The 16,652-nt window shown below is 39.8% G+C and overlaps 2 protein-coding genes across 5 annotated transcripts in view; both read left to right on the forward strand.

The window, feature by feature from the left end:
• The window catches only part of sipa1l1 (signal-induced proliferation-associated 1 like 1), an 87,890-nt gene extending 82,337 nt beyond the window's left edge, over positions 1-5,553 (forward strand). For 3 of the 4 annotated variants that reach the window (XM_057353032.1, XM_057353035.1, XM_057353033.1), the window contains 4 exons: positions 1,115-1,288; positions 1,639-1,744; positions 1,867-1,945; positions 2,678-5,553. In XM_057353032.1, coding sequence (XP_057209015.1) covers positions 1,115-1,288; positions 1,639-1,744; positions 1,867-1,945; positions 2,678-2,821 — 503 coding nt within the window. In that variant the 3' untranslated portion in view covers positions 2,822-5,553. The remainder of the gene's footprint in view (positions 1-1,114; positions 1,289-1,638; positions 1,745-1,866; positions 1,946-2,677) is intronic. The other variant, XM_057353034.1, reaches the window with a different exon arrangement.
• A 3,628-nt stretch (positions 5,554-9,181) lies between these two features.
• Positions 9,182-16,652, forward strand: part of rgs6 (regulator of G protein signaling 6) — a 59,556-nt gene continuing 52,085 nt past the window's right edge. Inside the window, exons 1-2 of the mRNA XM_057353036.1 lie at positions 9,182-9,445; positions 11,224-11,340. Coding sequence (XP_057209019.1) covers positions 11,257-11,340 — 84 coding nt within the window. The 5' untranslated portion in view covers positions 9,182-9,445; positions 11,224-11,256. The remainder of the gene's footprint in view (positions 9,446-11,223; positions 11,341-16,652) is intronic.

The raw sequence follows: 16,652 nt of genomic DNA on the forward strand, positions 1-16,652 counted from the left end.
GTAAATGCCCACTGCTATGATTGGATAGCAGTTTGCGTAGTAAACTTAGTTGGAGCCTTCTGTGAATTTGGTTAGAGACGTAACGTGAGGTTACACATTAGCACCATTCGCAGTTTTCGCACGGTATTAGTATTATCTGGAGACCTCCTGTGATTTATAAATTACCTCCCCACATCTGTATTTCATGTGGCGCATTCGCATGGGATAAGTGAAGCCTCTGGTTTACTTAAATTTACTGATTACTTATTTCCCGGATGTGATGGCAAGGCTTTGCGTATAGTTTGTATAGCTTAGGTTACACATTCGCCCTATTCGCACAGGATTAGTATTATCTGGGGACCTCGTGTGATTTATAAATTACCTCCCCGCATCTGTATTTCAGGGCATATCAAGCGATCTCTAACAAAGCAATAGTGACGCATAGTACAAAAATGTTGTACTCACATAAGATTGCTGCGCCATTCGTATACCAATATTGACGGCACAGCACTGCTTTTTAATTTTAGTCTCTCCGCAAATCCATTGTCGACCTGTGCCTTGTTCACAAAGGAATCCGCGGTAATGTTTTACCTACGTGAGCTGGAACGTCTTTAAAAATAAACTTCAACCAAGCATTACTAATGTCGGAATCCGAAGGAAGGTTATGCTGCGACTGTGTTCTTCCACAACCAGGCACTGACTGCACAATATTTTGCGATCTTTAACGGCATCTGGTTCCGCGCAACTTGTGTTACTTCAGTACTGTCATGCGTGAACCAGTGGCTAGAGAAGTAGTCGTTGATATTCTCTTGTGGAGGCGGTGTTCAACCTAGATAGGTGCATTCCAGAACCTGCCGTTCGCTGGGCCTGGTGTCAATAACAGATGTAATCTCAGTAACAAGGGCGTTTTCAGTTCTGACACTTACATGATGTTCGCGTGAATACGATTCCCTCTTATATAACAAAAGCTCGGGTTAAAATTGTGGTTTTAATTCATGGCACCTTTAATTTTACAGTGTTTCCTAAACATGTCTGTTATGTTGTGTAAGATCCACACTCCACAAGCTCAACATTCACACACACACGTGCACGCACACACGCGTCACCTCATGTTTTCTCATTGGCTATGTGTTAGGTGACTTCTCAGCGTCTGACACCTCTCTAGCAGACCTACATGAGCGACAGAGGCTGCCTCCCCCTGAGCTGGGTCTCCTGCCCCTCCCAGACACGGACACACACAGTGGCCTGGACTGGACACACCTCGTTGATGCTGCTAATGCTTTCGAGGGTGAGAGAAGACCACAGCGCAGTGAGCCCAGTTCTCTTCTCATCTTCTTCCAAGTTCTATCACAGCTTTATGCTCCAATCCACGTGTCCGTCTCCTGTATTTCTGTTTACTTTATGGTGTGACTCAAGGTTTACAGTAATCACATCAGCCTAATATGCTGAATATTTCGATTGAAATGTCCCCTGAAGACTTACAATGATGGACAGGACAGGGTGTGGTTTGGAACACGTTGTTGTGTTAAGCTTGGTGCTCTTCTTATCGTACAGCTAATATACCGCCTTCAGCACTGGTCTCTATAAACTCTGTGGTTGTCACCATCACATTATCTCTCTCTCTCCCTACATCATTCTCTCTTCCCATTCTCCTCTTAGTCCAAAGAGGGTATGTGTTTAGTTCCCAGGACGTCAGTCAGTCAAGTTCTCTGAGTCCTCAACACCTCGAGCTTCAGCCTGTGCCCCATACCAGACTGTCACCCAGGTACATTCTGCAGCTTTTCACTGACAGTACAGCAGATCAATATTGTTATTTCTTATTTACAGTAGCCATAATAATAATAAACAGGTCTTGTGTCCCTCACCACGGTTCTTCTTCTTTGTTAGTGATGTGCCTACAAGCTACGGTGGGAAAGTTTCTCAGCTGGAGGCTTTGGTGAAGATGTTGCAAGAGGACTTAAAGAAGGTTGTTATTCTGAATACCCTCATTGTCGGGGTTCTGATGCTTAAACAAGGCAGAAATATTTTATGACGGACCACTGAATTATTGAAAACTAATGCATACCTGAGGTGGCAATGCAGCCGCGACACAAAGGATTTATGTTCAATAATTCAACAGTTCATTGTCAATGACTTTACTTTTACCACAGTTACCATATGTACAAGTCAGTATAATGTGCTTAGCGGAGGAGTGATATGGAAACGTAAGGGGTCAGCGGTCTGGGAACAACACAACACATCACTAGGACACACTACATAATACAACCAACAGAATATTTAGAAACTGAATTAAAACGTTAATCATGATCTTTTTTAAGACTTATATATGACTTATGATGTATGTGAAATAAAAAGAGAAAAACCGAAACAAGAAGTTCTTCTGGACTTGCAGGTCTATAGAAAGTATATATCAGTACTCTGGAACTGATTCAGCCAATCAAAATGAAGAATTCAACAATGCTACGACATAAAACAGAATTACAAAACGGTTATTAGCATGCTAATAACAGCATGCCATTCCTTGTATTCCATCTCTTTTTTCACTACTTTTGTTTGATAATTTGTTAATCTGTATGTAGTTGTGCTGGTTTATTTACTGTATGTTGTATATTTAAGTTTATGTGTTGTATTTACGATCGTGCGGTAAACTAGAGCTCCATCATGTTTCTCAGTCGCTTGTATTTTTCTTTTCCTTCAGGAAAGAGAAGAGAAATTGAAACTGCAAGCACAAATTAAAAGGCTTTGGGAAGACAATCAAAGACTGCAGGAGGAGTCACAGAGCTCTGCTGCCAAGCTGAAGAAGTTCACAGAGTGGGTCTTTAACACCATCGATCTGAACTGAAGCATCTACAGAAGACAGGCCAGATCGATGGACTTTCCGAGGACCAGATCGATACCGGATTTCGAATTGTCCATTCACAATTCAACATTATTTGATATTCACACAAACATTTCTCCACAAGCTGTCAAACGTTTCAAACTCTCTTGATAAACTGACACTGACAAGGCTTAAAGTCAGGGGAAAGCTCTCTTTTTCTAATGAGTTCCTCTTGATCCCTCGGGACGTCATTAGAAAAAGCTGCAAGAGTAACTCGCAACTGACTGTCATGGCTGCCTCGGCATTCCAGCCCGGTCCATTGTTGTTTCTCCTGCGCCCTACTTACGACTGACAACCCCAACGTCCTGTTTTAGTCATCTGGGCAGTGCCCCATCCATTGATTCAGCAACCAATCAGAAGACAATAAAATGAAACCGTGACGACTCTGTTGCAAGACCATATTTCAACATCCTCTTATTTCGCCTTGTGAATTTAAGTCGTTGTAGTTTTGGAGTTTGTGCTTTTCCCCTGAACAGATTTAGATAGCTTGTCCGCATGCTCTGACGAATCCATCTGCGAACTCTATGCGTTGCCCTGCAGTTGAATAACACTTGCATTTCAAAAGGAGGATTTGACTGTTTTTCTGAGGTGGCATGAAGTGATTTGATTATAATGAAGTCAATAATTGTGTTGTGTTGTGATGTTACATCTCAACATCAATCAAAGCAATAGCGGGGAGTCGATATCCTTGTATTAAAGATTGAAGTGTGCAAGACTTAAAACGGCTGGCAATATCCTGCCTTGATTCTTCTCAAGCAACTGTAAATCTCAAGTCTGCGGTACGAATGCAGAGGACTCTACAGTCACCAATGTGGAATTAAATGACATTTTTTTGGGAACAGTTCAGTTATTTATGTCATTCATGTTATAAGTAAGGTTCTCTATGCGTGCAGTATAACAGACATCTGTGAATAGCATTTAATTAGCGAGAGGATGTCACTTATTTGTTTTCATTTTTAGTAGAGTTCTGCCTGAGCTGCGGTATCTTTCGTTGTGCCAGTAGTGGTGCCCTAGTCTGCTGTTGTATTGCTTTAGTGCCATCTAGTGGTGAAAAGTGACTTTTCTAATCTATTCCAGTTTGTTTCCACGTTGCCTATAAGGGACACCCATACAAACAGTAGTGTTGAAAACCTTGCATTTAGACAAGAGAGAACGCTGTACGAAGCAGACACACGGGTATTGGGTTTAATATCAGGGATAAGTGGAAGGTGCCTTTCTGAGAAAAGGGATGAATAAAAAGAAAAAAGTTACTAATGTAAAAGCACGAGAAGCATTTTCAGAGCTGCGTCTCAATCTATAGGAGACCAAGCTGTCCTGAAAAAAGCAATGGCTCGCTTGCAGAACTCGTTCATGGAGTCAGTGCTGGGGTGCCATATGATTTATATTTCCCCAATGTGGCCATCATTGCATCATAAGTGATGGAACCAGGATGAGGAAGCAACCAGAGGGATGGTTTAGTTAAGAGCCCGGTTCACTGCCTGAGATCAATAACATTGAACAGCCGCCCTGTAATCTCACACCCCGTTACAGCACTTTGCTCTTGTTGTCAGAATCTCGGCTGAACAGAGTGGCAGAAAGGTCAACCATCAAAGACCAAACATTATGCCCTACTTCTGTCATTGACCCAGTAACGTATACCGTATAGATCTGGTTAGCGGGGCGTGTTTATACTGTTCAGCAAGCACTAGCCAATGTCTCAGTACAAGAGTCAGAGTCGATTTCTGGATACTTTACGTATTATGAAGAAGATTTGCACAGTGGATCCGGAGGTGACTTCGATTTGAGTTGGTGAGCGGAGAGCAGCCGTAATCGATTCTGTTCTAGGAATCATTAGAAGAGTCTCAGAAATTGCCTCCTGATACTAACAGAGAACGAAAAAGAATGCTAAACATTTTGCCTCAATCAAAGCTCCCTGTAAACGGGGACGAGCTGCACAAAACAGAAAATAATGTGCCCAGATGAATAAGGGATTATTCGTTTCATTTCCGCTCGGTTTTCAATTTTGTTGCCAATTTTGCTCTCTCAGTCAGGAGGGCGTAAGAACATCAAACTCTCTGACTGCGGAAAATATGACTGCTATTTATTCTCTCATCTCATACCTCCCCTCTGGTATTCATGTCTCGAACATTCTCAGCCCTTTTTAACAAATAGATGGTTTCGTTTAAGGTAAATATTGATGACTGGGAATGTAAATGTTTTTTATTCACTCTTTCTTCTATCTTTTCTAATTTGGTTTTTAGTTTCCTGATTTCAGTTTCTTTGCACTGTTTTTTGTTTTGTATAAAACTCTTGCTATTGGTTTATGGACATGCATAAACATATGGCTCTTGATGTTGTTTCTTGTTCTTATGTATGCAGTCCTTTTCGTTATTCCATATATTCTCCCATCTAAACTTTAAGAGTTGTGTTTTTAATGACGTGCACATTTTAAAAAGGAGCATTATGATTACAAACGAAACGTACTGTTTACATATTCTGTTCTTCATCTTTGTAAAGTGTAGAGGTTTAAAAAGAGACTATTTCCAGTGATTACAGTATTAAGGTTTCATAAATAAATAATAATTAAAAAAAACTTGATTTGAGGTGCTGTAATTATTCATATACTGGTCGAATGGAATGGCTCGTGCTTGCCGCCTGCTCACTGAGGTGTAATCCGTCATTGCTTTCTGAGCCAATAAATTATTTTAAATGCCATAGTTGAATGTCATCCCATGTCTCCCTGTGTTTATTTTTCTGCCCTTGTTTCATGTTTCTGTCTTTTTCTGCTTTTCCATCACTGTTGTGCTTTTGTGGGAGGGGCTGATTTTTGCCACGGTAACGGCGACGATAATTGCACCTTGCAGTAAGTAATCAGCAAAGCCTGTTGAAGAGCAGGGTTGGATTGCCAAGGGCTCCTCACGTCCTCCTGCTGATCTGCCTCCGATTGTGACGTTAACCCTCCCATGGCCAAGGCCGTGTGCTTAAGCGCGGTTATACATCTTCTCTTTGTGCCAATGCTTAATATTATCATGTGTGCAAAGAGCATCTCTTTCCCGCAGTCTGGTCCAAGCTTGTGAAGTCTCATAACCTTGGTGGATTTTTCATACATGTGGTGGAAGACATCACTGATATTTCCGTGATCTTTCGAGTGAGTAAATGTCAATGTTGTTATTATCCGCGTCAGACTATTGAAAAAGGGCATGAAGAAGACTTGAGTGCGTAGACCCAGACTGAAGTGTTATGTCCTCTGCTCTGAAACTTGGGTTAAACAATGCAACAGGGCATTTTAGTGCACTTGAAATAAATATGTTGTAGAACAAGTAGCTGGAGCAAAGGGTTTAGAGCTCTTCCAATGAGGGCTGGCTGTAATAAATGCTGTCAAAAGCCTGTGCGGATGTCAGCAGGCTGAGCTCTTCAGTATTATTTGTTCCAGTTGTAGTGAAGAACCAGGTGACGAATGAGCTGATGAACTTATGAAGTGGTGGTATAAAAGTGCTCTTTTCCAACTTCCACCGAATAATATTCAATTTACCTGCCTAATCTGCAGTACCAGCCTCATCTCGCTGAAATTCGTAACTGTCTTATGAGGTGGCAAATTTGTACAAAAACGTATGATTAGTAGAAAAGAGCAACATTGAAGCCCCAACCCCTAAACTTAAAGGTGTTGTAATTTCTTGGAGGATCTATTGACAGAAATGCAATATGATATGCATGATAATGCCTTCAGAGGTGTAAAGACCATAATTAAGCATAAATGAACATAACACAATGAAGCGTTATGTTTTTATAACCTTAGAATGAGCTATTTCTATCTACATACACCGGGGGTCCCTTTGCATTGAATTCGCCATGATGTTTCTACAGTAACCCCTAACGGACAAACTGCTCTACAGAGCGTGTTTCCTAAATACATTCTCCATTGGCAAAAAAGTGAGAACATGACATCTTATTTCTCTGTCATCCCCCATAGGGCTTCGAAAGGGAGAGTGGAGTGAGCCGTTAATTGGTTGCAGTTCGCAACCTCACTAAATTTCATACACTGGACCTTTAAGAGTCACTGCCGCAAAAAGCGAAACACATTAAAACATCCCATTGAGATTGTGCAAACTAATATGAATTTAAAAGTTATGAATAGCCATGAGAATATGTTGCCAGTACCAGTATTTCATTGCTCTCCTTCCAAAACCTTGGATGTCCAGTTTTTCAGGAAATGGGAAATAACACTACTTTTTAAGTTTAAATACTGTGTTGACAAGCACTTTTTAATACTTTTTATTGGTAAGATATTTGCAAAATCCAGTGACAAACATAAAGGGTGACTAATAATAATGATTTATAAAAATCACAAAATATGGAGATACAAGGTTTTAGAAGTATAGCAGTGATTTGTACTTGCACACAAGTATCGCTGTATTTTTTATATTAGTTTAAAGGCCACTTAATGCCAAACCTTAGCTCTTGACTTGAGTTACTCCCTACACGCTACATCTGATAATTGCTACCTACACACCATGTGCCCTTTCGGTAGGTCTCTTTGGCAAGAAAGAACATAAATGCGCTAAAATGTAATGGCCCTCTTGCAACATATTAGATAACGCTTACTTTCATGAAAGTAATATCTCTAGTTCAGTACAAGCGATAGAAAAATGTTTGCATTTCGCCAGGTATGCATCCTGCAGTTCAACAGAAAATCATTTCCTGTTCGTGCGAAATGGAAAACTAATGATTTTGCAAGATGATATTCAGCGCAAAGCAATTAGACTACTGGACACAGGCAAACACCTCTGTGCATTCCTTGCATCTCTCACTAGTCTGAATAATTAATCTAGCCTGGAGTGGGTGGGTTCAAGATATTGTCAATTTGTGCTGATGTTTGCTATGTGCCACTGTCCATTATAACCGTGTATGTGTATACATGCCTTTTTGAGGGAGCGGTTGGCCGAATACATTTGTGATTCAGACGTGATGAGCAATTACTCCTCCCTAATGGCCTCTGATGGTATTGATTTCAGGGAAGTAACCATTTGAATTCATGTGCTAATGGTGTTTGAAGTAACCATGTTTTGAATCTCGGCATGATGCAAGATTATTACATTATAGCTCGAAAATGACCATAGAGTATACTCTTTGGTAAATACAGTTGTTGTGCTCGGTGATGGCGCTTTTGTACGTCCTGACTGCAACAATGCTGGCTCGAGAGCCCCAAAAGTAGGGTTAGAGCGGTGTTGACACTGGGCTCAGAAAGGAGCAGGTAAGAGTAAGTGATAAAAGGACACTTTCTGGTACAGATAAATAGCCTTTTCCTGGCTGCTCTACACAGCCAAGTACTTGCTATTTGGTCATCGGTTGATGATAAAGAGTTCTCTACAAACATGCCGACTGGAAATAGAACATTCTTGTGCAACACCATCTCCCTGCTCAAGAATTTTACAAAGATATTCGCAGACCAGTTGTATTAGAGACTAACTGGTTCCAGTTAGAGAGAATGTACAGGCCACTTACTCTGTGACGTTAAGAGATGCACTCTCTTTCTCGAAGTCATCCTTCATCTTTTATCAGAATTTGAAGGGAAAATACTCCATCGGGATTTCCTATGGATTTATATCAACTCAGTAATGCCAAGGCCAATTAAGAGCCACCTTACAAAAAAAGTGTAAGGGGGTGGGTGTGTATGTTTGTATACAGCGTACATGTGACAGAAAAGGGATGGTGCAAACAAATATAGAAGCAGATTACATAAGTGGACATGCATTTCATTTCAAACCTGTTTGTCTTTATTCTGCAATAATACAAATGATATTTTAAAGAACGTTGATGCCCCAACAACACTGGGCCCCTATTGACTTCCATTGTATGGCTACAAAACCATCGAAACATTTCTCAAAATATCTTTTGTGTTCCACAGAATAGTCATATACAGGTTTGAAATGAAATGAAGGTAAATAAATATGTTTTTGCTTTAATTGTCCATAATTGTCATTAAGCCTACATTATCATAACATTTTAGTATAATAGTTATTTAAATATAGCCCGCAATCGGTCCTAATGAGGGAAACGCGCAGAATATCTCAATTGAATATTTGTAACCACGTGACAGTATTCCTTCCACCAGCATCGTTTCTACCAATGCACTTCATCCATTTCATATGTTTTATGTCCTGCTCAAGCTTTCTGGAATAAATACACGTTTCAAAATTGCTTTTCAGAAATAACATTGAGGCAGACACTCCACCCACCCCCAAACCCCCACCCTGTGTTATTCTCCCTCCCTCATCCCCTCTCGCTCTCTTCCTCTGATACACTCTCACACTCAGCTGCACACATGCCAGGATCCTCACACTGTACCTGAACACTTCACTCCACGCAGCGACCACCCACGCCGGGATCCAGTTAGCGTGCGAAAGAGAGACAGAGTGGAAGGAGGCTCGGCCAGTTCTTCTATCCCACCGCTACACAGCTTCTTGTCCTTCATAGAGTTCTCCTTTTCCTCACCCCATCATCATCACAGCCTCATTCAAAGCCAATTAGATCATGAACCTGCTCTTTTCTTGTTGCTAAGGAGGTGAAATCGAGCTCGAGCAGTGGACAAGGCGGCACTTCGTTACTAAGGTAATGCGCTCTCCCAGTCATCACTTGTGTAGAGTGTGAGGCAAGTGTGTTCGCGTGTACCGTGAGCTGTCAAGCACGGACAGTCTCTACAAACTTGAAATTTCTAGAAACTTACCTGTTTTCGCGCAGAGTGATGGATTTAGGCGAGTTTTCTGAGGAGTTTGAAGTGAATCATCCTGTCGTTGCCTTGGCTGTGCTCGCGCTCTTTTTCTCTCGCTCCCTGCTGCGCGCTCGCGCGTATTCAGGCTGGCGCGTGTCTTTCCAGTGACAGGGTTTTTCTCTCTCTATATTCGGCATCGCTCTGTGTGGAGTCCTGTGTGAATTGGAGCCGGTGTTCCTGTGGGGATTGCGCGCTGAAAGCAGCTGTTTGTCTTTTTTCTATCTTTTTTGTTATTCATAATTGCACATGTTTGTAGTGCAATGCGGCGCGCCGAAATCGTTCCCACGCACACATTAAAAGCACGTTCTCCTTTGGGTGCGCTATTCATTTACTGTTGATCTCAAACAGCTGTTACGTGCACGCTCCTCGTGTTGCCATCGTGGAGGTGCCCAACCTATTCAAGGTTACCGAAAAATGGCACGGAAGCCGTGGACAGATATGTGACTTTTTTGTTGTTTATTTCATTATTTTTGACGTAACGTTACTCATCCAGGTGACACATCCCTCTCTCTCCCTCGTGCTTCAAAATGTACGTTTTTATATTTAACGTTAATAAAAAGCACTATTGGCTCGTGATCTGGCAATTAAGAAACTCAAGACCCCTCATCTGTTCTCACTTTGCACACAAGGGGGCTGTGCAGAAAAGATGCTTCATCTGAAAACAGATTTGTTGTCCTCTCTGCCAGCATCTGTTATGAGTGCTGGATAAATCTCCTACTAAGCGACTCAACTGATTAGCCGGGTGGAAAGCTGAGTCCTATTGTGTTTCCGACCGGTGACACTGCAGTGAACTTACTGATTTAAGGTGACTTCAGGTGTCCCAACCCAAATAAATGTATGGACCATGACGTCGTCATCCCAAGACTGGCTTATTGACTAAACGGCAGAGGTCTCGGACACAAGCTGTCCATTAGAAAGGGTGTAAATGCCGTGACCTAGTGTGTGCATGTTGAGAAAATCTGATTATGGTGATTACTCATCCTTGTGTTATTCAAGACTCATATGACCATGGCACTATGGTTTTCCTTGTCGCTAGTCCAATGACCAGTCTAAACTAGGACAAAATACTAAACAAAGAAAATATTGTATTGATAGAGTCCTATTTTGCGTTTTTATGTGTAGGGCTGTTGTTGCCGTATTAATCGTTCGCAAAGTTTAAAGAAAGTCTAGTTTACATTCATTGACATTGTCATCTTTTAAATGTATTATATGGACAAAATAAAAGCATACTGTGCCAGATTTGTGTATTTAGATCAATTAACTATTTGTGAGCCTGTTTAAAGCAATTCTGAAGAAGTGTAAAGAGTTTTTTTAGCTGTTGAAAGTGTGTTCCTTGCATTTTTTCAAATCATATTTCGGTATATTTTTGCCACTTAGAGACCTATACAAAACATTTTAAATGTATGGGTTACAGTATACTGTAACATGATGTGCGACAATTAAAAATGACGATTTGGCAACCCTGCTTGTCACACCCTTCTATAGTTCAAAGCTGAAAATTCTGTTATCACCCTCACATCATCCAATAACTGTAGATATTAAACTCATTGTGTGGGTGGTATGCTGGGGTCTATTCTGTATGTCTGAAATCTTTTCTCTTTGGAACTTTTCCCCACAGATACAGAAAGAAAGGGAGACATAGAGACCAAGCATGGCGCAAACATCACAGGACCAGGGAGCAGTGGGCATAACTGACCCAGATGAGGATTCTCCGAACATGATTGCTTACAGAAAGGTACCGCACTGTCTTTAAAGCTACTACATGAAATGTGTTTGTGTATTTAAGCGCTGGAGACTGTTTTGATTGACTGGGAGCGCTGGAACACTACATGCATTCTGAGTGACTTGCCGTTTGATTTGGTTGCAAATTGCCTTTTGATTTCTTGTCGGCAAGTTAATGCTTCAGAGCAAAAGGAATTTGGTCAGCAAATACATATACAATGAGGGCAGGACAGACAAATGAAAAGGCATGAATATTGATCAGCACTAGATTTGAATGTGAATGAGTTTTGTTATTTGTGGGTGTTCTTGTTGTGCGTGTTATCTCATACTTGACTTTTCAGCCTTTTCATATATACATAATTTTCCCCTCACGGTAACTGTAAGGAAAAAGACATGACTCAATATTTTTGAATGGAAATTTTTTTGCTTGGTTGTAAAAAGTTGCAGAATCTGCATAAAAGTGTCTGCTTGAAAAGGCTTAGGAAACTGAAGTGTGCCTTTACGAAGTGATGCATTTAGAGTCGTACGATTATCAACTCATCCGCTGCTTCGAATGGGACCTCTGCGCTTGCATTTAAAGTCATAAGTTGTTTATGAGAGCAGAAACACATTTGCCATGTCTGTTTGCTCTGTTCGGTTATGTTGAGTATTCAAGATGAATTCTCATCTCCAGGGAGAAGGTAACTGTCAGAGAGTGATGAATTTCATAAAAATTCAAGTAAGTGCACAATACGTGTCTATCAAGTCACAGACCCATGATAACCTGATAGCAATCCATTTTCTCATTTTGCTCAAGTTTTCAGCTGAGGCTCTGCTAGCTGTATTTTGCCATTTGCCATCTTTCTGCTTGGCCAGTTTGCTGGGACCTCCCCCAGTTGCCCAACCAAGTCTTTATGAAAAACCAGATGAAGCATATTTGATGCCAAATTATTTGATTCTGTCAGAGAACCTCAGTGAGCGTTATACTAATATTAGATATTAGATTAGATATACGATGTTGTTGAAAAGACATAGGGTTGTAGATGGGACCTTTAGATTCAGTATCTTGATAACATGTTATTTTGTGAGCCATCCACACCAAAGACTGTAAACTATTGTAGCACTGATAATATACTGTAAATACCACTATTTCAAAAAACATAAAAAACACTGCTTATCTCGGTATATGGCATCCATACATATAATCATAAACATATAGCAGTACAGTCATTATAGAAGACAATGGGTAGTGCCAACATCAATAACAAGGTTATTCAATGCTTTAAAGCACAGTTCTCCCAAAAATGAAAATCATTGCGTTATTTACTCACCCTCATGTCATTCCAAACCTGTGTGACTTTCTTTCTTCTGCAGAACACAAAACAAGATATTTTGAGGAATGTTGGTAACCATACAACCTTGGCCCCCATTGACCTCCCTTGCATGGACACAAAACATGCATGGATATAGAAATACGCATTAAAAAGTTCTAAAGAATGCTTGCATGAGAATTATACAGAAAGAAATGTGGAATGTAAAGAATTCATCAGAAAGCATTAAAAATATCTCCTCCACTGAGAGAAGATATAAGGCGAGAGTCCATCGATTACAGCTGTCAGTGCATTATTCTAGGGTAGGTATTGGACTTCTTCTATATGATGGAGTCTACTGACCTGTAATGAGCCAATTTTATTGCTTCTGTGATTGATAGCTTGCACTTCCTGGTCTGGTCGCTTATACCAAGCAGGGACAGAAGATGGGCACCAGATGGCTCACAATATGCTCTAGGCACATGGGAAAAATGCCCAGTGTCCCCAGGGCTTGAGCAAGAGTTCACAGTGAGTGGCATTCTCCTGTGTCGCTACAAACGCCCAGTCAAGAGTGATGGCATGGAAGTCTTTCCTGGAAAATGTGTCCAGAGTCTTTTTCTCTCCGTCTCTCTCTCTTTCTGTGTCCCACTGTGATGGCTGGCTGTGCTCTGTTGCACACTGTTGTAGTGGATGTACAGTTTTCTATAGTCTTGGCACGTGCCTCTTCAGCTTCAGTTCTTCGCTGTGCTTTAGAAGGAATAATAGAAGTGAAGTGGATAGTGTGTGAATTTGTAAACAGACACAATTAACCTGGATGCGCAGGTAGACAGGACCGACTTTGATGAATTTTCCCATTAAGGATAGCAAGTGAACCCCCGAGGGGCGAGCATCATTGCCGTGTTTGAGAGAGACAGTGGGGAAGAGACTACGGGAGAGGGAGTTCATTGGGCTGTGGAGACCTTGTTCTATACAATATGCGACTCAAGTCAGGCTTCCCGGAGGTGACAACAGTCTCAACAATCTCTGTGTTATGTTATGGAACATGGGCACATGCTGGGATTTCCTTGCATATGAATAATAAATGTATTTATAGCAGACATGTTCACAAGTCTCTGAGGTCCAAGTCAAGTCTCAAGTCTTTAAAGTGGAGTCCAAGTCAAGTCTTAAGTCTCTGAGGTGGAGTCCAAGTCACATCTCAAGTCTCTGTTCTATTTTTAGCAATAGTTCTCTGCTAGTTATTGTAATTCATAGTGTATGAAGCCAAATCAGTTTTGAAATATTAAAACTAATTAACTCTACAGAATGTCTTGTTCATTTATTTAAAACGGTCTAATAAAGCACACAAACATTTACTGAAATCATTAATTTAATTTGACACAGAATAATTCAAACTATTACATTAGATCCAAAACATCACTGTTTAAATAAAAGAAAACATTTATAGAAAATTCAGGACATAACACTTTTGTCATTTAGTTCCATCGTCAGTGCATAGATCTAAATTAATCAATTTACACTAAAATTCCTCTAAATATTAATGAGAAATATAGTATGCAATGAGTATTTTTCATTTAAAATTGTCATAGAATTGTCATTCAAAAGCTAAAGAACATTACAGAACTATTATATAACTGATAATAATTACATTTACGCTACATTAAAAAAAAAAAATCAATGCAGAAACGTGCATATAATACTAAAACCAACATTAAACTCAGTCCTGTTTTAGGTTGCAGACACTTATCCACCCTAATTTAATGTAGTTCTTTTGTTTGGTTAAGATATTATTCAGGCTATTTATTATCTTTTTAAACCTTTCATTTTATTTGTAGCCTACCGGTATTTTAAATTATTTTTGAATGTAGCAATAAAATGTTACTTGTACTCGATCATATCTTTTTTCTTTTTTATTAATTACTTTAATAGTATTTCTTTTTGGGCAAAACAACAGTAACAGGAAATTAGGTATAGTTTCAACGGTTATATTCACCAATATTTTAATTTATGTAGGCTATTTCGCTTCAGAACAACATTAAACAGTCTGTATGCATAATACACATATTTATTGCGCTTCAGATTTGGTTTCTGTGCCGCATTTGGTGTGTTAAGATGCCTTTAGACTGTGTAATTGATCTACAATGCGATCTTGTATTAATCATGTTTTTAAAATGCTTCTATACTGGGTATTTTATACAGTTTTGATCCAGTGCTGATGCTGGTGTGAAAGTCTTTGTGCCACATTTACTGCTGCAAAATCGAAATAAATTTTATGCCGTACTGAGGTCGTACGAACCATTTCACCATCTAGGACAAATTAAGAAATGTAATGAATTGCATGATATGCCACCAGCCACCTGGTTAAAATTTTTTGGCGACAGATCTGCAACAAAGCTTAACGTATTCAGCGATGTAAACTATTTAAAGTTAATCATCCATATCACTTAAATGGTCTGGACAGGAGCTACTGAGGTAAGACTTGGCTACATTTTGTTCGTTTATATAACTGTACTCTTTGATGATGAACAAGCGTCAGCCAGATGCGTCACGCGTGTATATAATAAGTTGTGAGTTGTTGAGTTGTTGTGACATTAATGGATTGGGAATTAATAGAAAAATGGGCTGTATGATGCTGTCATGTGGGGTAGTAAAGGAAGAATGTGAATGAAATGTTATACCAAAATGATGTGTTTTTTACGAGTCTCATGAGTCAAGAGTCCAGGTCAAGTCTCGAGTCAGCTGTTCACGAGTCCAAGTCAAGTCCTAAGTCCTAAGTGCGACTTGAGTCCAAGTTTCCATCTCTGATTGATAGCTAAGTGCGACTCGAGTTTCCATCACTGATTGATTGCTACTAGCAGTAAATGCTTTGGAATAGGAAATGCTTTGACTGTATGAAGGATCTTACTGGTTTTTGATGTTATATAATTAATGACACAATATGCCACTAGGTTGTCTGTTTCAGTGACGTCCACTGACCCTTTAAAAATGAACAGAATTAAATGAGAAACTGACAGGCTTATCAATAATTGTGTTGGGCAGTGGAATAATTTTGGAGTTGTGGTTTTTGCCTTCTATGCAACCTTCAAGGTTATAGTACAACCTTTGGATATTGTTTCTTATGACAGTTTCCAGCGCTGCTTTATCTAGCAAGATATGTGGATTTATTTGTCTATCTCAGCAGAAACCTTTCGCTGCCGTTTCTCCAAAAAGTGCAATTAAAATGAGCAGTTCTTCCACCTTAAGTCCAGGTGAAAGTCTTTGATTTTCTCAATGTTCTTTTTCTTTCTGTTGCCGTCATCATTTCGTCTCTAGCGTCTGCATATTGAGAATTCTGCACTTTTAAGCTTGTTCCTGTGAAAATTGTCCTTACAACTGATATTATTATCAGTTCATGACGTGCTAAATTAAATTTAATATGCAAATGAATTTAGGAATTTTTTAGTATTTGGTGTGTCAGTCCCCCTCTTTGGCAGCATGCATTCAATAAAGCAATAAGCCCCAAGAAGCAGTGGGTTACTGGGGTATTTTATAACGGCTTAGAACTCTGCTCAGCCAATCAGAATCAAGGACCATAACTGACCATTTATAAAATAACATAAACCTGATGATCCGTTTTATCTCAGTATGATTTAAAAATGTGTCGTGAGAATCTCGTGCGCCTCAAAGGAAGCAAGAAAGTGTCACAGCTGCTTACATTTCATTTGTGACCTAGAAATTGAGCAGGGGCTTTTATAGGTGGCTGGTATGACCAAAACCTGTTTCACGGTATGAGTAATTTTATTTAAAAGTAACAATTTATACCATATTATAGTTAGATATACTGTATATGGAAATATACATTCACACCACACATCATGTCTTATATATATTAAAAGGCTCCTTCTCTTCCTCAGGATTAAGTTGTGGGTCTTACTGATTTGTGTGTTTATCTGTCTAGATGTTTCGGTTTTTAGAGCATTTTACTTAGTCTAAGGTGAAAGAGCCCATGAGTTAGCCATGCCCACTTATTTACATACTGCATACACAAAATAAAAATATA

Source organism: Triplophysa rosa, linkage group LG15 (genome assembly GCF_024868665.1).
Source record: "Triplophysa rosa linkage group LG15, Trosa_1v2, whole genome shotgun sequence".
NCBI classification, from domain to species: domain Eukaryota; kingdom Metazoa; phylum Chordata; class Actinopteri; order Cypriniformes; family Nemacheilidae; genus Triplophysa; species Triplophysa rosa.